At 37.8% G+C, this 22,806-nt stretch overlaps 1 protein-coding gene and 1 non-coding gene across 2 annotated transcripts; one reads left to right on the forward strand and one right to left on the reverse strand.

Annotated features, from left to right (window-relative positions):
- Positions 1 to 643: 643 nt before the first annotated feature.
- On the forward strand, positions 644 to 750 carry LOC118488500. Its single transcript, XR_004885039.1, has one exon. It is a non-coding gene; the product is annotated as a small nucleolar RNA R71 (small nucleolar RNA).
- A 14,323-nt stretch (positions 751 to 15,073) lies between these two features.
- On the reverse strand, positions 15,074 to 15,562 carry LOC110919970 (disease resistance protein RUN1-like). The gene has a single exon (XM_022164215.1). It carries the CDS (start codon positions 15,560 to 15,562, stop codon positions 15,074 to 15,076), a length of 489 nt encoding a protein of 162 aa, XP_022019907.1.
- Between the last annotated feature and the right edge of the window lie 7,244 nt (positions 15,563 to 22,806).

Consider the following 22,806-nt stretch of genomic DNA (forward strand, 5'->3'; position numbering starts at 1 on the left):
ATTTCTAAAATTTGATTCTAATTGTAGAAACCTTTCCGAGTTTTTCTTTTCAGTGTCGGAGATGAGGTGAGATACAGAATCTTCAAGCCTTTCTCGTCCACCTTGTTGTTGAGTGAAATTTTGTGACTCATTTCTTGGTTGTTGAAAGTTTGTTCGTTGGGTTTGTTGGTTACTACTATTGCCGGGCTCTCTCCAACCAAGGTTTGGGTGGCTTCGCCATCCTTGGTTGTAGGTGCCCGTTGGAGGACCCGACGGCCTAGGTCTATTATCAATGTAGCTTACCGACTCTTGTTGATCTTCCGTTTCTTTCATACAACTCCAATTTTCATGTGGCCCACCACACCCTTCACAAGCCATAACCGAGGCTGTTTTTGTCATTTCTAATTTTTTTATTTTTGAAGAAAGGGCCTCGATTTGGGCTTGTAAAGAAGTGCTTTCATCAACCTTATGGGCGCCCGGGGCAATAGATTTATTGCCTCGGGGGGTGTGCCACTGAAAATTGGTTTGAGCAATTTCCTCAATTTGGTTATATATTTCATGCGGGCGGCGATTACCTAAAAGTCCCCCGGAGCTAGAGTCAAGTGTCTGCCTTGTGTGTGGCAACAATCCATTATAGAAAGTGGATACTTGTTGCCATATCGCAAGGCCATGATGTGGACACTTGCGTAATAGTTCCTTGAACCTTTCCCAAGTTTCATATAAGGATTCCCCGTCCTCTTGTGAATATGTATTAATTTCAGTCATTAATTTAGCCGTTTTAGCGGGAGGGAAATACTTATATAGAAATTTTTGGGCTAGTTCATCCCAGGTGTTTACCGATCCAGCTGGGAGGGCGTTGAGCCAAGCTTTTGCTCGGTCTTTTAGTGAAAAAGGAAACATTCGGAGGCGGATGGCGTCATTTGATGCTCCATTGATCCGAAAGGTATCACATATTTCTAAAAAATTAGTAATATGTAGATGGGGATCCTCGTCCGCAAGCCCATGGAAGGTTGCGGAGTTTTGGAGCATTTGTATCAAATGCGGCCGAAGTTCGAAGTTATTGGCTTCGACATTCGGTGCATTGATAGCGGCACCTAGGTTACCTACGGTGGGTTGTAGATAATCCATGAGGGTACGTTGGTCCGCCATAGGTGGATTCCCCGAAACTTTCTCTTGGTTTTTAGCTTTTAGTCTTTTTCTGAGAAAGTGTTCGGGTTCTTCTAGAGGTTCTTTTATGTCCTTATTAGAACTGGAGCTCATACACTACGTAGGATGGCGTCTGGTTCCAAGTCCTGCAATAAAAACAGAAAAGAATGCTAGTCAGAAGGTTCACCACGGCCCCGTGCTCAGCGAACACGGCCCGTGGTCGGAGTTACAGTGATTGTTTTCCAGACCCCAGTTACTGGAAAGTTGGACACGGCCCCGTGTTGCACCGACACGGCCCTGTGTTGCACCGACACGGCCCCGTGGTCAGCCTTCTGTAACTTGGAAAACTAAAAACTGCCAGTAACGATGCTGGGCACGGCCCGTGTCCGACCAGGCACGGCCCGTGCTGAGCTCTGCAGAAGCTGAAAACTTAAGAAAATCCTAAAAAATTAAAAAGAAAAATAAAAATATGATTAGGCCGTTGATTCCTAACTTTCTTAAAATCCTTGTGTCCCCGGCAACGGCGCCAAAAAAACTTGATGTGTGTCGGTGTGTATATAATTTAGATGTATATTTTAAGCCCTTTTTACACTTTTAGCCAAGTTTTAAATTTATAAAACACGATATTTACTAACACTAAACACACATATGGGCAAGTGCACCCATCGTGGACGTAGTATAGTGTTGGTAAGATACCGAGGTCGTCCAAGGACACAAGAGCTTTTAGTACCGGTTTATCCTCAACGTCTAATCAATTCAAAAAGTTAGAAAAGGTTTTTAAACTAAGAAAATAAAAACTAACTAAATGCTGAAAAATAAAATAAAATAAAAACAGATAGACAAGATGAATCACTTGGATCCGACTCGTGTATTAGTATAACCTTTGATTATTTTCGAACTTTTGCACTTGTTTAAGAGATTATCTTAGTTATTGTAGTAGGCCCCTCTTTTGAAGGCGACGTTACCCTCAACCCAGTAGTTTGAGTCAGCAAGGATACAATCCTAAAGGGTTGGATTATTGGAAGATAATGAATTAAGTTATTAATGCAAATTATGGTAGGCCCCGCTTTTGGCGGTGACGTTACCCTCGACTAAGTAGTCTGAGTCAGCAGGGATACAGTCCTAAATAGCCGGGTTATAGTATTAATAGTAGTTAACTTATGAGGGGGTCAAAGAGTTTGGATCCCCGCCATCCAATACCTATGGGCATTGAAGGAGATCCTACTAAATTTGACCCAGGTCCCTTGCAGGACCTCTAAACGCTGAACAATGGCAAGACCCTTACCAAACCGTTCCCTTAACCCCCGACCAGGTAGCCAACATACCTCCATATAGACCGTGGAGATATGAATGGTGAAAATCTTTTATTTTATATAGACAGTAAAATAATGCCAAGACACCACGGACAAACGATAAAGAAAGATCACCTTCAACATAAGCAACTAGTTATTAAAGTCATTAATACAAAATCAAATAAAAAGTGCAAAAGATTAAAAATAAAAAGTATTATACTAAACACTTGTCTTCACCAAGTGATGTAAGAGACTTAGGCAAACATGGCCTTGATTGTCAAGAACTCTTACGATCAATCTTGGATCCCGAGACGACTCACACACTCTATGATGGACAATGGATGATGGTGGTGGATGATGGTGTTATGGTGGTGGTGGGTGGTGGATGAAGTGTGAGAGAGGTGGTGTGCCAAGGGATGAGTTGAAATGAAACCAAGCACTCCTATTTATAGGCTGAACTGAAGGCTGGGCACGGCCCCGTGTCTGCTGGACACGCCCCCGTGCCTGTCTGACACTCTCTCTCTTCATTAATTGTAATTCGCAATTACAATTAATGCGCCTGCTGTACTTTCGCCACGCCCCGTGCTCACTGGACACGGCCCCGTGGTGGGCAATAAAAGCTTCTATAGGTTTGTCTTTTCTGCTGCTTCTTGGGCACGGCCCCGTGCTGGCTTAGCACGGGGCGTGTTCAGTCTTCTGACTTCTCTTTTCTGCTTGGGAGGATGCCGTTGAGGGGTTGGGCAATCCACTTTTGTTCCTTTTCTTGTATTTATGTTAGATTTAGCTGTCTTTTTGCTTCTTTTGTGAATTTGAGCTCATTTCATCCTGAAAATACAAAAGGAAGACAAAAACACTCTTTTTCCAACATTAGTACTTAAAAAGGGTTAGTTTTATGCCTCATTTGATGTAATTTATATGTTGCATTTTACACACATCAAATACCCTCTTCTTGTCTGTAACCTTGAACCACAAGCCTGGCTTTATTCTTGACAACAATGCCCCTTTCATCAGTTTTGTTTTTGAAGACCCACTTTGTGCCAATAGGACTGACATTCTCTGGCAGTGGTACAAGCTCCCATACTTGTTGTCTTTTAGAATGTTGGAGCTCCTCTTGCATGGCTTCTACCCAGCTATTGTCTTTCAGTGCCTCTTGGTACTTGACTGGCTGATGGAGTGATACAAAACCAACAAAAAGACAAATGTTTTGGGATTGACTTCTTGTGAGCACCCCTTCATTGATGTTGCCAATAATTTGGTCAGGTGGATGAGATCTCAAGAAGATTAAATCTCCTTGGTATGGTATGATGGCATTTGTTGGTGAAGGCTGCAAATGTGTATCATCTGAGCTAACCACTGCTGGTGACTTTGATGATCCAGCAGTGGCTTCAAAAGGTGGTGGAATGGGTGGTAAAGATGTGGACACATGCTGACTTTGATCCACTGTTTGAGGACTTTTATCAACAGTGTTTGATGATGTGGAAACAGGGGTTGATGGGCTACTTTAGTCAACAACTGTTGAGGTAGCAGTGGTTGAGCTTTGACCGCTGTTTTGAACACCTGCTGCTCTTCCCAAGTTGACAGACTTTTGAGGAATGATGATTTCATACCCATAGTCTGGTGTTGAATCCTTTGATGGCCTTGCACTGTTAGTCTTGACAGCAGTGTTTTCAAAAGTGAATTTATCAAGATCAAACAAATCAGCAGGATTTGCTGGGATTTTCATTGATGAAAGTTCATTGAACTTTACATTCAAAGTCTCCTCCACTGCCTTGGTCCGTGTATTAAACACTTTGTAGGCCTTGGCAGTGGTTGAGTATCCCAGGTGATATCCCATATCAATTTTGGCTACAAACTTTGAGATAGAATCTTTTAAGTTTAAAATGAAGCATGGGCAGCCAAAAACTTTGAAATATGAGAATAATGGCTTTATTTTGTACAGCAGTTCATAGGCAGTCTTTTGATGCCTGGGGTTGATCAAAACTCTGTTTTGGACATAGCAAGCAGTGTTTATTGCCTCAGCCCAAAAAGTTAATGGCAAACTGAATCTGCAAGCATGGTTCTAGCAGCCTCAATCAAAGTTCTATTCTTTCTTTCAACAACCCCATTTTGTTCTGGTGTTCTTGGAATGCTGTATTGCCTCGCAATTCCTTTTGATACACAGAAATCATCCAACTCCTTGTTCCTGAACTCTGTGCCATTGTCACTTCTAAAGATTTTCACTGGAAGGTCAAACTGCTTTTTAACCTGTTTCACAAAGTCTTGCAGAATGCCTGCAGTCTCATCTTTTGAGTGTAAAAAGTAAGTCCATGTAAACCAAGAAAAGTCATCAACAATAACCAAACAATATCTCTTTTTCTTTAGACTCATGACTTTTACTGGGCCAAATAAATCCATATGAAGCATTTGCAAACATTTGGTTGTTTTGGACTCATCAATGGATTTGTAGGAGCTTTTATGTTGTTTTCCTTTTAGACAGGAAACACAATGCTCAGGACAGGAGAACAGTTTTTGAGGTAAACCCCTTACCAATCCTTGTTTTGAAATGGCAGTGATTGTCTTAAGATTTGTGTGCCCCAATCTCCTGTGCCATAGTTCTGTCTCTTTGCTAGAAGCAGCTGAGAACAGACAAACATCAGCTCTGGGACACTCTTTTGACATATCAACAACATAAACATTGCCACTTCTTTGAGCAACAAGTTTAGTTGTGCCTTTGTTGATTATTGCTTCAATCTTAGCAACCATTTCTAGTCCAACAATCCTACAACAATCCTTTGTGAAAAATGAGCCAAACCCTTTATCACTCATTTGAGACACACTGAGGAGGTTGAATTTTAGATTGTCAATAAGATTGACATTTTCAAATTTTACATTTCCAGACTTTACTGTACCAGACCCCAGAACTTTCCCTTTACTATTATTACCAAAGGATATATCACCCCCTTCATGAATTTTGAAATCCTGAAGAAGGGCTTTACATCCTGTCATGTGCCTGGAGCCTCCACTATCTACATACCAAAGACTATCTAAGCATGCAGAAGCTCCCTGCACATGAAGTAAAAGGATTAGTTCATAAAGGTCTCCAAAGCCAATAAGGCTTTAGTTGGGGTCTTAATAGTGTCTGGGATGGAGGCAGATGCATGGACAGTGGTTAGCTCAGGGGTTTGAACATTTTTGGAAATGTTTTTCTCTAACCACTGTTGGGGGTCTTGGCCAATCACCTGTTGATAACCAAAAGGATGCCTATTCACTTTGGGTTTAGTAGGCTTTTTGTAAACCTCATAAACATGTGGGATCCTTTGGTATGACTGTTGTCCTTTACCTCTCCTGAATTGATTGGCAGGAGGTGCATCAGTCACTTGAACATCTCTTTGAACAGATGTTTGGTTCAGCTATTTTGTGACAGCTGTTTGGACAGGATCAAACAGTGGTTGTTTCTTGGTGAATTTGACAGATGATGCTGATGAACTTAAGGATGTTTTTGCTGTGTACTCTTTCTTTTTCTCATCAAAGTTTTTGAGATACACACATTCCTTAGTTTTGTGGTTATTTTTACCACAGATGGTGCAGTTCAGCAGTTACAGTGACACTTGTTTTGTTTAGATCATAAGCTTTCAGATGAAAACAATCTTTTGTCAGATGATTCCTTTTCTCACAAAAATCACAAAACAAGTTGTTGATCTTTTCTCTTTTCTTCCTCTTCTCAGATTCCTTTGCAACAGAGTTTTGAACCACTGTTGGGATATCTTTAAGAGGAATGACCTTTGCTTTTGGAGCCTTTACACCATCAGTGGTTGTGAAATCCATGGGTTTGAAATTTTCCAGGATGTCACACTCATCAGACCATGTGGGTTTAAATTGATATTTCTCAATTTCCTCAAAAGTTGAGGACCCCACAGATCTTTCCAGAGTAATTTTGTTACCAAGTTTGTCAGTTATTTTAACCTCTTGGCCACTCTTGTTGGTTGGTATTATTTTAGTTGAACTAGCTTGTTTTTCAGCAGTGTTTACAAGATCATCATATTTTCTATGTCCTATCCCAAACTTGACATTGCTTTCAAGCTGTTTTACAAGCATAACCTCACACCCTTTACAAGATTCCACCCATCTTTCACAAGTGATCTGGGTGGACTCCAACTCCTTTTTGCAAACTTGGTATTTTTCTACCATAGTTTGGAGTTGAGTTTTGGTTATGCTTTGCTCTTCTTTGAGACTGCTGATCACTTTATCTTTTTCAGCCAATTTGTTTCTAAGTTCTTTTAATGACTTCTCAAATTTGACTTCATCAGACAAGACTTTATCCCTAAGGTTTTCATTTACCTCTTTAATGTTAGCAAATGCAATAATATATTTGTCTGAACACAGTTTTTCAAGAAATTGAGGTGATACCTTGGCAGCAGCCATCATGGCACAATCACATTGATGATCACCTTCTTCATCAGCTCTAACTTCTTCCTCACCTGCTTTATTTTCTTCTTCCTTTTCTTTGTTCTCTTTGGACCAAGGATCAGACAGTGGTTCAATCAGGGTTTCTGAATTCTCTCATAGCAGTAGTTCCCCAGCAACTGCAGTAACCACTGCTTCAGCAACCTCATCCACTGTTTCAGCACTTAGATGTTCACCTTCAGTTTCTACCCCTTCTGGTATTGTCTCTAATGCCATCAAACAAAATTCATTATCAAAAGTATCATTAGAAGCATAGAGAGCAAAATTTTCATCACCAAGTTCATCAGGCATACTGCTCCAATCAACAAAGCCTTGTGTGAAAAAGCTTTGCTGATCTGGTTGGACCACTGTTGGAGCAGCTTGTTGAGGTGCAACAGGTTGCACTTGTGCCTGAGGAACAGGAGCTTGAACATATTGAATTTGTGGAACAGTGGTTTGAACATAATGCACAGGCACAGGGGTTGCAGCATAGTGAGCAGTGTTAACATGTGCTGCAGGGGTATATTGGGTATAGTGCACAGTGCTTTGTTGTGGTCTAGGGTTTGAGCTGGGATGAGTAACTATTGGACCATTGGTTTGGCTCCTGCATTCCCTAGCAAAATGACCTAGCCTATTGCGCTTGTAACACTTAATTTTTGATTTATCCAACCCCACTTTTAAATTCCCATGAAGCCCTGGGATTTTTCTCCCTGTTCTTTTGTAGAACTTGCTTGTTCTAACACAAACCAAAGCCAATTGACGCAAAATGTCCATCTCTTCTAAGTCAGTGGGATCAAAAGTGTTGCAAATAATTGAGTTCAAAACACAAGTTATCTGACATCTGGTTTTCACAATTTGCAGTGAATGCATAATTTGCAGAGTGAGAATCAGAGTTGTTAAAATTACCACCAGCACTCCAGCAGTTATGTCAATAAAATGATCATAACTCTGATCCTTACTACTGCTACCAGATTCTTCCTGACCAAGTAGAGCTGTGTTGCCAAATGAATAATCATCAGCAACTTTGCCAGACTTGCAACTTCTTTTTCTGGTTTAACTCCCTTTCATAGGTTAGGAGTCTACCATGAAGTTGGGTCAGGGTCAGATCTTTGAACTCAGCTGAGTTTCTAGTCACAAATACAATTGTGTCCCACTTTTCAGGTAGTGATCTAAGGAACCTGCTATTTTGTGTTGAGTTTGCAAAAGTAACTTTAACAAGCCTTGGTTCACTAATGAGACAGCTAAAACGTTCAAATTGTTGGGTTAATATTCACCCTTGATGTGACAAAATGTTTCATACTGCTGATTCAGAATTTCCCTGTTATTTTTCAATAACCTCTTCCGTCCCCCCAAACTGTTCCTTCAATGCATCCCATAGCTCTTTGGCACTGTTACAATGTAACGTCCAGCATAGATCTCATTGGGTAATGCAGATGCAATGATGCTAAATGCTTTGGCATCGAGTTCAAACTTCTGAAAATCAGTTTCAGTATAATTTTCAGAAGGTTTTGGTACATATTTCTTTGCATCCTCAGCACTTGGCACCATAGGAACATGCGGACCAAAAACAACAAACCTCCAACATCCAGTATTCTGTTGAGCAAGGATGTGACCCATCCTTCGCTCCCAGATGTTGTATTCATTACGTTTAAGCATAGGTGGTTTAAACAAAGAGCCAATGTTATTTTTATCATCTTGTGATTGTGACGTCATCCTGGTTGTTTTACAGACACTGATTAATCAACTTTAATGGTGATTAAACCTTGCTCTGTTTTTCAACGAAACGAAAAAAACTATCAGTATCAACGATTTCGAGCTGAACTATTTATGTCAAAATGATTATTAGATCAAATTTGACTGTCCAGGCTCTGATACCAATTGTTAGGATCTGAGTTTGGTTTTGATTGTGATTTGTGTTTGAATTAAGATGAACAATGAAAGAGTAGTGCAGCGGAAATTAATGGAAGCAAACTTTTCATAATCAAACAGAAGAAATGCTTTCAAACATACATTTTCAACAAAGAACCAAATGCTTAAATTTATTTCAAACTTTGATTACAATTGCATGTATGCTTTGCAAACTCTCCCTCAACCCGAGCTCAGTGATTTGTTCGTACATGAAGAAGATGGTGAAAGAGCTAATAGAACAGTACAGAGCACTGTTCTATTTATAGGCACGTAACAAACCACTGAGCATCTGAGCTGACGTCACCATGAAAGTGACATCTAACCTCCTAACAAACTCTTAACAACTGACCTATACAAACACTGCTATGCTAACTACTGATGTTACAATTCATTACATAAAGTAAACAAAACTGCTGCTGCATCATTCCACTGCTATGAACCCAGCAGTACTTGACATGATCAGCAGTGCTTGACTCAAGGCAGCAGATTGGGCAGCAGGGCTTTAGTTCTTCAATCAGTCTTTGACTAGATCGGCAGTTGTAGGTCAGCAGTTTGCATGATCAGCAGATAGGAGGTCAGCAGATGTTGAAATCACTTTCAAGGGGAGAGACTTGTATGCATAACATCTGCTTATTCTTGATCTATTGCTCTGATCCAGTTTTGGCTTTTATTATCTGTTCCTTTGGCAGGGTTCAATCCCAACACGCCAGTTAGGATTTTGAAAACCATGGTTGGACACGGGTAAGTTCTCATTGACGGTTAGGATTGGTAGCCGATGGAGGAAGGAGGGGAGTTACAGATGCAACATATCGTCTCCGGCAACATCAGAACTACAAACAAATCGACGATTTAATTTCTCGTCTCCGGTTAAAATGCAGCAGCAGTTGTACATAGTCTATGATCTCTTTCTCTCTTTTTATCTCCGATATAGGGCTGTCGAAACTGCTCGACGATTGCTTGAAAAATGCTCGAAAAATGCTCGTTTGACTCCCGTTTAGTTTGTAAATGAACCGCTCGGATCGGTTCGATTCAAATTCAATCCAAGCATGAGCAAAGGTCCGCTCGCTCGTCGATCGCTCGGTTTCGCTCGAATTGTTTTTATTAGTAATTGATATATATACATAGGTAGAGGATCCTGTACATTAATCCAGAAGTGTGAGAAGTGTATTATAACACTATATATAACACTATATAACACCATATAAACACCGTATATCACTATGTAACACCATATAACACCATATCACACTACGTAACACTATATAACAAATAACAAATATAACACTATATTTTGTCTGATAGCATGTCTATGATAGATGTATAGTGTTATATTTGTTATATAGTGTTATACGGCGTTACATAGTGTTATACGGTGTTTATATGATGTTATATAGTGATATATATAGTGTTATAATACACTTCTCACACTTCTGGATTAATGTACAGGATCCCTACCCTATATATATATATATATATATATATATATATATATATATATATATATATATATATATATATATATATTATAGATTTTAAAGATTAAAAGCCCAAAAAATATACTAGCCCAAAATATATACCAGCCCAACTTAATAGTTAATATCAAAATCTAACCCTAAATCCCTAATTCCTAAAACAATACTCATTGTGTTTCGCACTTATTTTGTGCTTCTTGATATTGTTAAGAACATTTTTAGAATCATGATTTTAGTTATGTATTGTTTTTGTTAGTAAAGTGTTGACATGTTTTAATTAAGTTAGGATTTGTTTTTATTGAGTGCAGCCTTATAATTCAATCGAGCGAAACCGAGCGAAAACGATCCGCTCGATTTCAGTTAGGATTTGATAAAAACCGAGCGAAAACGATCCGATCGATTCAAATTCAATCCGAGCATGAGCATCACTTTTGTGCTCGGTTTTGCAAATTCGATCCGATCGGATCGGATCGGTTGTAATTCAATCCGAGCATGAGCAGACCCTCGATCGGATCGGATCGGCTCATGAACACCCCTACTTCGATATGTTGCTCGCCCTTAACAAGAACCATAAAAGTTCCAAATTTAATGTTTGATATCATAACTAAAATTTGACATAAATTTAAATACATTGAAGAGAAAACCAATTGTTACATAAATTTAAATACATTGAAGAGAAATCCCATTGTTACATTAGTCATACACTTGATCCATATGGATTCTAGATTTAGAGAGTAATGTTTGACCTCAAAAGTCAAAGAGGTGATAAACTAGCGCTTACATCATGATGCAAATTACCTTCTAAACAAAGCTTCCTGGTCAACAATGAATTTTATTGCCTTTTCTAGCTCCCAATCAGAAAGAAGAGCACTGCAAAGCTCTTCATTATGCTTGCCGTTAAACCCTATCTATGAAAACGAAAATCAAATGCTCTCTAAGTATGATCATTCAGTATATTCGTATATTAGTAAGATTTTCAAAATGAAAAAACAAAAACCAAATGGTTGAAGAAAATACCACTTGGAGCATATCGCAGAAGGCATAGTTAGTCCTATGGAGAGGATCTGAGTCACAAAGAGTTCCATCAATATCTGCATGAAAAAAATCACATTTTCTAGTAAAGAACAAGCTGCGTTAATTTCAAAACATTGAATTATGTGATTTATGTATGTTTTGAGAAATATGTGAACACCACGTAAACGTTTGTAACATGCATACGTGTGCAAGGTGCCAAAATTGCAAGAAAACGGAGATAAATCGCAGACTTAAATGAAATACATTTTGACCAGTAGCAATATTAGGGTGAATCGGCCGGGTTAGGGATTTACATGATGAAATTCAGTGCTAAAAATTTGTTTCATGGTCACATTTCATAGTTTTATAATTCCTAAAATGAAAGAACAAAATTATTCTTGACTTACAAGGCCAAACATCTTGATGTCCAAATTAGAAATGAAACCCTAAAACTGGGACCGAAATCATACTGAATAAGAATAAAACAACATAATAATTAGGAATTCAGGGGTCCAATTGGTATACATAAAGATGAAACCTTGAAAATCACGTCCAAAATGATCTCAAACACAACACAGCTACAATCAAATTTCACTATTTACATTCCAAAAATCCTCGACAGTTTCACTAAACAATCTAAAAAAAGAAAACAGAATCAAGAATTGAGATATTGGAGTAATTAGTGAAGAAACATACATGTTAGTTTCGTAAGAACTTGATGAAGCAGATGGCTCATCAATTGGCCAAGGGCCTCTGACATTTCTTTTAAAACACCCTACCTCCTTCCTTCCTTCCTTCACTCTGTGTAAACCTCATCACAACAATTCATCATTGGGTTTGAAGATGATTTTCAAACCTTTCACTAAATAAATGCTCTGTGGAAGGTGAGTTATGCCAGTATCAAACTGGGACTGAAATCATACTGAAATAAAACAACAGAAATTGAAATCAGGAATTCAATGGTGCATTCGTTTCATCTAGTCAGTTTCATCTCCAGTATACATAAAGATGAAATCCTAAAACAAACAGGGTCATCGAAATTGAGAATTTGGAGTAATTAGTGAAGAAACATACATGTTGCTTGATTGGGTAGGTAGGAACTTCATGGAATGGTTGCGTTGGGAGATTAGGATAATTGGGGAAGAGGTGAAGCCGGTGCGAGTTCAATTGCCCTCTTCCACTTCTTCTTCTTCTTCTTCTTCTTCTTCTTCTTCTTCTAAGTATCTCTCAATTTTCAAACCTTTCACTGAATAAATGCTCTGTGGAAGCTTTATGCGAGTAAACACAACATCTAATTCTTGTAAACATTTTAAGTTTCCTAGTTCCTCTGGCAGATTTTCAAGACTCGCACAGATTTTCAAGACTCGCACATCCTTTAAGCAACAACTGTTTGAGACATTTCAACTCACAGATGCTGTTGGAAATTTCTCTTAAATTATGGCAAAATTGTAAATCTAATATCTCCAAAGATTCTAATTGGCCAACATCCTTAGGTAACTTCTCAATATATCCGCATCCCCAAAGATTTAGGGTTTCGAGATGTTTCAACATACAAATGCTACCAGGGAGATGTTTAACTTTTGTCTGCCCCAAATATAGTTGTTCTAAACATTCCAGTTGGCCAAGGTCCTCTGGAAGACTCTTGAGATTAGAGTAACCATAGAGATATAGAGAGACAAGCTTATGAAGATTTCCAATTGAGGAGGGTACTTCTTCTATATCTTTATTAATGAAGATTCAGCTCTAGTAGACTATTGATGGAGTGCCATGTGGTTATACAATTCGGGAATTCCTTCAGATTTAATCCACCCATATTAACAACCTCAAGTGATTTCAACTGCTCGATAAAAGATATAGACTTCAAACTCGTGTAGAAAGCTAGGTTTAAATAGATAAGGCTTTTTAGATATCCACCGTGCACGTCAAGTGCTACCAATTTCATGCACCCTTCAAGTTTTAACTCCTCAAGATTGGGTGTCAGCCCAAGGTCAAGGCTCCTTAACTTTTTTGAAGCTTTTAAATCAAGGAATTTGAGCCTTTTCATAATCTATTATAAGATGAAAAATAAACAAAAAAAAAGTAAATATATGTTGTCACGATAACCAACTAGTAGATATACATATAGCATTATATAATTAAAGGACAACCAATCAACCATATTACCTTTCCCCCTTCCCAAAGTTGTATAATTTTGCTGTGAGACATTTCAAGTGCAACAAGATTATTTGCTTCAAATGTTTTGGGCAAACACTGATAAGGGTATTCAAGCCAATGTAGGTACCGTAACAAACAAGTTTGGAAAGTAGTGAAGAACTTCGTCAATCTTCACATAGTCAGGAGGAAATCTGAACTTGTGATAGTTCGCAGTAAGGCATCTAAGCTTCTTCATGTTTCCCATACCTTCCAAAGACATACCAGGAATGATTTCCTGAATTATACATCTTGTTGCTTCACTACCCTGTAATTCAAGAACAAGGATTCATAAAAGATGTGTTATAACTGACGAAAAAATTGTGAGTTTCATCTCCCACCATAATTACAAGAAAATGGATTATTACCGAGTTATCAGCCAAGACACGTTCAATTTCCTCTTGAACCCATAATCGGGTATGTCTCTCGGGCTCATCAGGATGCTCACGGCGTACGATATTCTCGCCCATTTCTATCACACGGTCATGCATGCTTATTAATCCATCTTCAAACGTGTCTACAATTTTGATTAGAGATTTTTGCTCAAGAACTCTTAAACCATTTGTAGTGTGAAATCCACAGCTTTCAAGCATTCTTATTGCATCGTCTTTCTCCCAATGTCTAAGGAAGCATGCTACATCTAGAAATATTTCCTTGTAATCATCCTCGAGGCTTTCATAGCTTAGTTCCAATACTTTGAGAGTTTCCTTTGACGGAATTTTTTTGAGTCTTGATAGTGCATCTTTCCATTCAGAAGCTTTTTTATCACGGAGAAGTGAACCCAAAACTCTAATTGATGAGGGGAGACCAGCAGCATAACGTACAACTTCGAGTGATTGATTTTCATACTCTTGAGTTGGAATATTTTTCCTAAATGCATGCCTACTAAAGAGGCGAATCGCTTCCTCATTAGATAACAAGTTGACATCATGGATCCACTTCTCTGTGTATACGTTGAGCACCTGCTCATCTCTAGTTGTAATTATAATTCTACTTCCCGGCTTGAACCAATTAGGATCACCAGCTAATTCCTCAAGCTGCCCTTCACGATCCACATCATCGAGAACAACAAGAACTTTTGTACCACGCAACCTCTTTCTCATTAATTTTCTCCCATCATGAACACCTTGTACACTAATGCATTTATCCTTTAATACATCTCTAAGGACTTGTTCTTGCAACTTCTCCAAACCGAACTTAGAGGTTTTTTCCCTCACATTCTCTACAAAGCTTTTAACTTCAAACTTAATGGATATTTTATCAAACATAGCCCGGGCTAGAGTTGTTTTCCCTATACCTCCCATTCCCTTGATTCCTATCATGCGAATATCACTTGAACCAATCTCTAAACAGCTATCGAGATCTTGCATCCTTTGTTCCATGCCTACTAAATTCTCATCGACATGACTATCAATGTCCCATAAGTTGAGTGAAACCTTTTCAACAATTAGACTTGAGCTTCATGCCTGTAGATCAGAGAAGAAGATTTAATTAACATGCTCACGAAGCCATATGAATAACTATTTTCTGGTCCATAATGCACAAATTGTGAAACAAGTGTACATGTTTCATGGTTAAATGTTCATCCTTCCACAAGACTAAAATTTACTTTAATAATTGGCCAATAGAACATGAGATATAATAAAGGAATTACCCATTAGCAGTCTTCTTGACATCCCAACCAGACAAATTGGCTGCTTCTTTAAGAGCATCTCTCCATCTTCCAACCTCTGATTCATTCATGTTCCTATGTATGGCAAGGGCATCCCCAACTGCTCCAGTTTGTTTTCGTACTTCAGAGGGATCCACATCGTAGAACACGGGGAAAGCCGTCTGCCCGTTCGTCTTGTGACACTCCATGATCTTCAAAAGCTCGTTTAAGCACCATGATGAAGATGCGTAGCGTTTGGAGAACACAACTATGTAGCATCTGGAGTCTTGAATAGATTGTAAGAGCTCACCATTTATCTCTTTTCCTTTCTGGAGTTTCTCATCGCCCTTGAAGGTGCAAATACCATGTCGATCAAGAGCATCATAAAGATGATCAACAAAGGTCTTGCGAGTGTCTTCACCACTGAAGCTAAGAAGCACATCATACTCGTAGTTCTTGTTGTAAGCGTGTGAACTTGAAGAAGCCATTGAAGGTATGCGTATGCTTCACAGATGCTAAAAAAATATATGTTTTGGAAGAAGCTTGCACCGGATGGTTGCAAGAAATGAAAGTGGGAAGAATAAGGTTGGGAAATAGAGTAAATTACAAAACTCGTCCTTTATGTATATATGTTATTGCAAATCATGTCTTTTGTTTTCAATAATTACATTAATCATACCTAATGTTTACAAATCCTAAATGTTATATCCTTTACCCCAAACCCAGTTAATTTTCTTAGTTAATTGTAGTCATGTGAAGCCCACGTGAGGACATTAATGTCTTTTAACTTACCTATCTCTTTCCCCCCTTTTAAAATCCCAAATAACCCTAATTTCTTTTAATATCTCTAACACCACCACCACTACCTCCACCTCCACCAATCTTCAACCATCACCCTCTCCCTCTTCATCATCAACTCAATCACCCTCTCTTTCCATCCAGACCTCTTCCGCCACCTCCTTCCCCCAATCCACCATTATTTTTTATCACACACCTTCTATCCATCTCTGATTCGTACAAATCGTGACCAAGCTAATGAAGAAAATGTAAAGTTAATCAATCCAGAGTGCACAAGTACCTTAAGCATCGAAGGATTTTTGGTCAACAACTTTTGATATGAGCTATATTCATAATTTTGGAATTCGTCTAGAAGTTTCAGTGGTTGAACTTCCACAAAATCGAAGTCTAAGTCAACAACTTTTGAATTTTTACAAAATCGAAGTCTAAGAGCATTCACATCCTAACCATCAAATTATGTGTGGATGGGTTTTTATATTATAAAGGGTATAAAAAGTGGTTGTGAGTAGATGAGAGAGAAAATGTTACTGTTCATCTGTATATTTGGGGGGACACTGTTCACCCGTTATAATTTTTTAATATATTTTGAAAGTAGTTGTGAGTGGAAGTTAGAGAAAAATGTAATGATAATATTATTTAATTGAAAGGAGAGAGAAAAAGTATTTGTTTTTAGTGGAAATATATTGATATAGGAGTTGTTTTTTAGTGGAATGTATGTATAATTTGATGGATTGGATGTGAATGCTCTAAGTCAACAACTTTTGAATTTTTAATATAACTGTTGTGGACTTTGCTTTGCAGACCTACATTTCCAATTAATGGAGTTCTTATAACTATAATTTTGTATCATAGTTTAAAGTGTATACATCTTTTAAACTAAAGAAAACATTTGATGATGGTTACCGGTGGCGATTTTCAGAGGTGGTTTAGGAAGTGGTCGGTGGCGATTTAGGAGTTGGCCGGTGGTGGTTTTAGGGTTTCATAAAAGAGGTGTTACAGAGTTGAAGAAGAAGGGGTAGGTAAATAAAATTGGACTATAAACTGGGTAAAGAGTTGGCCGGGAAATAAGGGCTGGCCGGAGTTGGCTGTCGAAAAAACAAGAGGGTAGAGAAGAAGGGTTTTCAAAATTTGTTCCTTTCGCCCATTGTACTATCAGATTTTTCAAATGGGAAAAGAGATGGGTAGGTTAAAAGACATTAATGCCCTCACGTGGGTTCCACGTGACTACAATTAACTGGGTTTGAGGTAAAAGATATAACATGTTAGGTTTTATAAACATTAGGTATGATTAATGTAATTATTGAAGATAAATGACATGATTTGCAATAACATACATACATAAAGGACGAGTTTTGTAATTTACTCTGGAACAGTCAAAAAAAAAAAAAAAGAGGTAGCAAAGTCAATAAAATGTCAACATACACGATTATATTTTTTTTTTTTGAACGGCGGACATACACGATTATATACTATCACAATCTTTTACTTTGTTGAATTAACTACCTATTTGATTCTCTTAGCTGCAAATGAATTTAAATCATAAATAAGATTGTTCTACCAAGATTTGATACTACTGACCTCTTAAAAAAACAAATAATTGTCGCTGTTAGACACTGGTTTAATTTACGGCTAGTTTATTCTTTCAGTTTCCACATAAAAACCTAAATGATTTTACTGGAAATTGTGATTATTAGTTTTTAATACCTTTTTAGTATTTGAATATAAAATAACCCAAGTAATGAAAGTAAATAATGGCATAATTTCCTTGAAAGCCACGGGCAACAACTTGGGTCCTAAATGGACTTTCTTTTTGATAGCTTAGGTGGATCGGTGGAGATGTATGGATATAAGATGTAGATGTAATAGTGGTGGACCCAATGTTTATTTATAGGTGTGGCACTAGGAGGGATTAATCATACTTTTAAGGGGATGATCGAGATTTTTGCCTAAAATATACATTATGTTTTTACGAGAGGCAGCTGCCCCACAAGTTTGGTTGTAGGTCCGCCACTTAGATGTGATTTTGAATCTTTAATTTTGGCGATTGGCAGGGTGTTTTAGAGAGGGAGATATTCCAAGCGCCGAAAACAATTGAGAGGATCGATTAAAAATCAAAAGTGGAGTGTCCATATTCGATTTTCGGAAAGTGACTCCCAACATGTGCAAATTCGTTTAATTTGGTGTACGAAATGGGTCACAATTTTATTAAACAAAAAAAATAAAGATATTCTCTTTAAACATTTGGGAAATTGTAGTACATGAACCGTGTACAAATTCAAACGCAAATAAATATAAACTACATCATATTTAATAAAACAATCGATTCAAACCAATATCTTCAAAAGATAAAGTCTTCAACTTGATCTTTAACCGCGTCTACTTGTATGGTTCGTTGTGTTTTGTGGCTGAGGCACGTGCTCAACACGCTTCCCTTAAAACAGATTTCGCGCCTCTACTAAAGACGACGCGTCTGTCTCTCAGGGTACAACAGCCGAAGCAGTCTGTACTGCCGGAGAAGGCCACGCGCCCGAGGTTACACCGGGTAAAATCATAGTATTAGAACTTTTGGAAACTAAGAATAGAAATGTAGTTGAATCGTGTAGAGAAACTTAGCTCTATATGTTCCCAACATATAGGTCATCAAGTACTTCTTCTCCAAGGACTCTTCATGCATCCATATCTCTTTCTTGTATCTCGCCCCATCAAAAGAGGCACATAGCCTACTAAGTATGCAAGAGTCATGGGTGGTGAAAAGTCCAACATAATTAGAGATTTAATTTTTGCCATAATATCTCTGATCAATTGTCATAAAAGACATCAAAACACTACATGAAATGTACTTAATTTTGACATAAAATCTCTAATCAATTGTCATAAAAGACATCAATACACCACATGAAAAGTTTATTACACTAATAGAAAATTAAACAAGTGACATAAATAACTTAACTCAAGAGTTTGTCACTATATGTAGAATTTAATATTAGTAATCTCACTAAATTTCCATTCATCACATAAAAGTTCCAAAATTTGGAAAGATAAAGAACTGAAGAAGCGAAAGGGGTTTGTTTTGATAGGTTAAGCTTTGGGAAAGTTAACAATATAAGCAAACCTAATACAAAATAAACATTGATTTTTAGTTATTATTAAAATAGACAAAAATGTTGGGTAAGGCTGCTAATATTTAATCCATGCTTTAAAGAGTTAAATGCTTGGTTGGTCCATGTGGTTTGCAAAAAAATCATACTTTGTCTTAGTGGTTTACTAATTACACGCGTGGTTACAAAATTTGTCAAAAATGAACTCGGTTGGTCCCCTGACCTAACCTCTGAACCAGAAACTGTTGTTCACAAAATCAGAATCTAACTAAAACACAATGACCTGAACCTGTTGTTTACAGAACCAGAAACACTGTCTACGAATGCAGTTTTGTATGTGAATTGTCTGAACCAGGAAGCAGGAGATAAAAAACTGTCTACGAATGCAGTTTTCCAGAGGCAATTTACAGAAAATTAATTTTTCTGATGCATTTTTATTACAACAATTTAATCAAAAAAAAAATCATAATCTCAATAAATCCAAACACAACTAGTTGTACTACATACATATTTCCCAAAAAAGTATTTAAAAAATCATAATCTTTAAAAATATTTTTTATTATTATAAATCCTTTTGTGAACCCAAAATCCTTATAAATAAGGTTTTAAGATTGTAGCAACAATCTCACAAAATCTGTTTTAAGCTTTTAGGAAATGGGTCACAATTTTATTAAACAAAAAAAAAATAAAGATATTCTCTTTAAACATTTGGGAAATTGTAGTACATGAACCGTGTACAAATTCAAACGCAAATAAGTATGAACTACATCATATTTAATAAAACAATCGATTCAAACCAATATCTTCAAAAGATAAAGTCTTCAACTTGATCTTTAACCGCGTCTACTTGTATGGTTCGTTGTGTTTTCAGTCCGTTGTGTAGCCTTCAACGAAGTTTTGAACCACGTCTTCTTGTACAATAATTTCCTACAAAAAGAACAAACAAATGTTGACGGTTGTGGCTGAGGCACGTGTTCAACACGCTTCCCTTAAAACAGATTTCGCGCCTCTACTAAACACGACGCGTCTATCTCCCAGGGTACAACAGCCGAAGCAGTCTGTACTGCCGGAGAAGGCCACACGCCCGAGGTTACACCGGGTAAAATCATAGTATTAGAACTTTTTGAAACTAAGAATAGAAATGTAGTTGAATCGTGTAGTGAAACTTATCTCTATATGTTCCCAACATATGAGTCATCAAGTACTTCTTTTCCAAGGACTCTTCATGCATCCATCTCTCTTTCTTGTATCTCGCCCCACCAAAAGAGGTACATAGGCTACTAAGTATGCAAGAGTCATGGGTGGTGAAAAGTCCAACATAATTAGAGACTTAATTTTTGCTATAATATCTCTGATCAATTGTCATAAAAGACATCAATACACTACATGAAATGTACTTAATTTTAGCATAAAATCTATAATCAATTGTCATAAAAGACATCAATACACCACATGAAAAGTTTATTATACTAATAGAAAATTAAACAAGTGACATAAATAACTCAACTCAAGAGTTTATCACTATATGTAGAATTTAATATTAGTAATCTTACTAAATTTCCATTCATCACATAAAAAATTTCCAACATTAGGAAAGATAAAGAACTGAAGAAGCGAAAGGGGTTTGTTTTGATAGGTTAAGCTTTGGGAAAGTTAACAATATAAGCAAACCTAATACAAAATAAACATTGACTTTTAGTTATTATTAAATAGACAAAAATGTTGGGTAAGGCTGCTAATATTTAATCCACGCTTTAAAGAGTTAAATGCTTGGTTGGTCCCTGGGGTTTGCAAAAATTTCATACTTGGTCCTAGTGGTTTACTAATTACACGCGTGGTTACAAAATTTGTCAAAAATGAACTCTGCCCCTTGGACCCCGCCAGGGGCTGTCGACCCTGGTACCCCGCTACCAGGGCCGCTGCCCCCGAACCCCGCCAAGATCGTAAAACGCAATGACTAAATCAAAATCACAGATCGTAAAAATGAAATTAAAGAATTTATTACATGGATCGAAGTGATTTCTTAAACAATTGACGAAGTTTGAATGGTTGAAACACTTATCAGCGCTCGAATCGAACGAATCGAGTGATTATCTCTAAAATCATCGGAAAAAACGAGATTTTTATGAAATTAAACTGGGTTTTCTTAAAAAAAAAAAGCTGAAGAACACATTGATTGGGTGTTTGAATCATTGATTGGTGATGAAAATCGCACTATAATGTAGTGATTATTGAGATAGAAAGTGAAGAAATGGTTGAAGATGGTGGGTTTTGAAGTTACTGGGTTTTGAAAGGAAGAAAAAAAAAGGTTGAATTGACTAAAATATTTTTTATCTTTATTTTAAATGTTGCCACATGTCTTAATCCTATTGTTTCCTACACTTTCTAGCCAAAATTAACTTCCTATTTGATTTTTTCTCTTATTATATATAACTAAATTATGTTATTTATTACACATAGAATTACTTATATTTAAAAATGTTTAACGTATATCATATTTTAATCCTAAATTGACTTTATAATTTTATAAATAATATCAAAATATGATATAACTATAGACAAATTAAATGTTACTTTTTACTCTTGGAATCAATATTTTTCGTTAGAGTAAGTTGCATTCTACCTTCTTTAAGTTTGAGCTAAAGTTCAGATAGTGTCCTTTAACTAACGAAATTACAGCGGATGTCCATTATATTTTAGTTTCTATATAGGCGATGCCATTATGATTTAACCCTGTGACTTTGTTTCCAAGTCACACATGTTTGCGCTCTCTGTTGTATATGACAAACCCTTGTACTCCCTGCTCATCACCTAAAGCCATCTTCCTACTCAGTACCATACCATAAAGGCAAAGCTCGACAAAACCCTCTTCTACGTTTTCACAATCATCAAACAAGTGCAATTATGTCGATGACACCGACGCCAGAGAATTCTTCTCAGCCATTGGATACTGGTAAACTTATGTTTTTTCACAACTCAAAAACTTTGATCACGATTACTTTGGCGGTGTTTGTTTTTTGGCCAGAAGCACTTCTGGACACTTATGTCTGCGCCGCGCAGACGCGGGCAGAGGTTTGGAGTCCGCAGCTTGTTTGTTTTCTCGCAGACCTTTCATTAAAAAAGGTCTGCGAGACCTCTTCACCACACAGACATGATTCCATGTCTTCTTGGAACCTCTTCTTGGCAGACCTCTCCTTCCACCACCTCCACCACCACATCCCTGCCACCACCTCCACCACCACATCCCCGCCACCACCTCCACATCCGACACCCCTGCTCCGCCACCACCTCCACCTCCGACACCCCTGCTCCGACACCATCATCGTCATCATCTGTTATCATCATCATCGATGGCAAACAAAACCCCCAAATCGATCAGAAACAAAACCCCCAAATCGTCATCGATCTGTTACATCATCATCATCATCGATGGCAAACAAAACCTCCAAATCGATCAGAAACAAAACCCCCAAATCGTCATCGATCTGTTACATCATCATCATCAACAATCTGTTACGTCATCATCATCGATCTGTGGTGTAGTGGTGACGGTGGTGGCTGTGGTGTAGTGGTGACGGTGGTGATGATGATAGCGGTGGTGTGAAGGCGGAGGTGGTGCGGTGGTGGTGATGATAGCAGTGGTGTGAAGGCGGAGGTGTGAAGGCGGAGGTGGTGCGGTGGTGGTGATGATGGCGGTGGTGTGAAGATGGAGGTGGTGCAGATTGTAGAGAGAGAGTAGAGAGAGATCAGTGTGTGTGACTATGTGTTGTGTGTGTTTTAAACCTTAGAAGAGGTTTTATATATAAAAAAAAACCCTCTTCTCCTTGCAGACTGCA

This window comes from Helianthus annuus, chromosome 16 (genome assembly GCF_002127325.2).
Source record: "Helianthus annuus cultivar XRQ/B chromosome 16, HanXRQr2.0-SUNRISE, whole genome shotgun sequence".
NCBI lineage: Eukaryota > Viridiplantae > Streptophyta > Magnoliopsida > Asterales > Asteraceae > Helianthus > Helianthus annuus.

What these genes read in the sequence shown, in the direction of transcription:
- LOC110919970 (XM_022164215.1), bottom strand. Translation starts at nt 15,562, where the DNA reads ATGGCTTCTTCAAGTTCACACGCTTACAACAAGAACTACGAGTATGAT.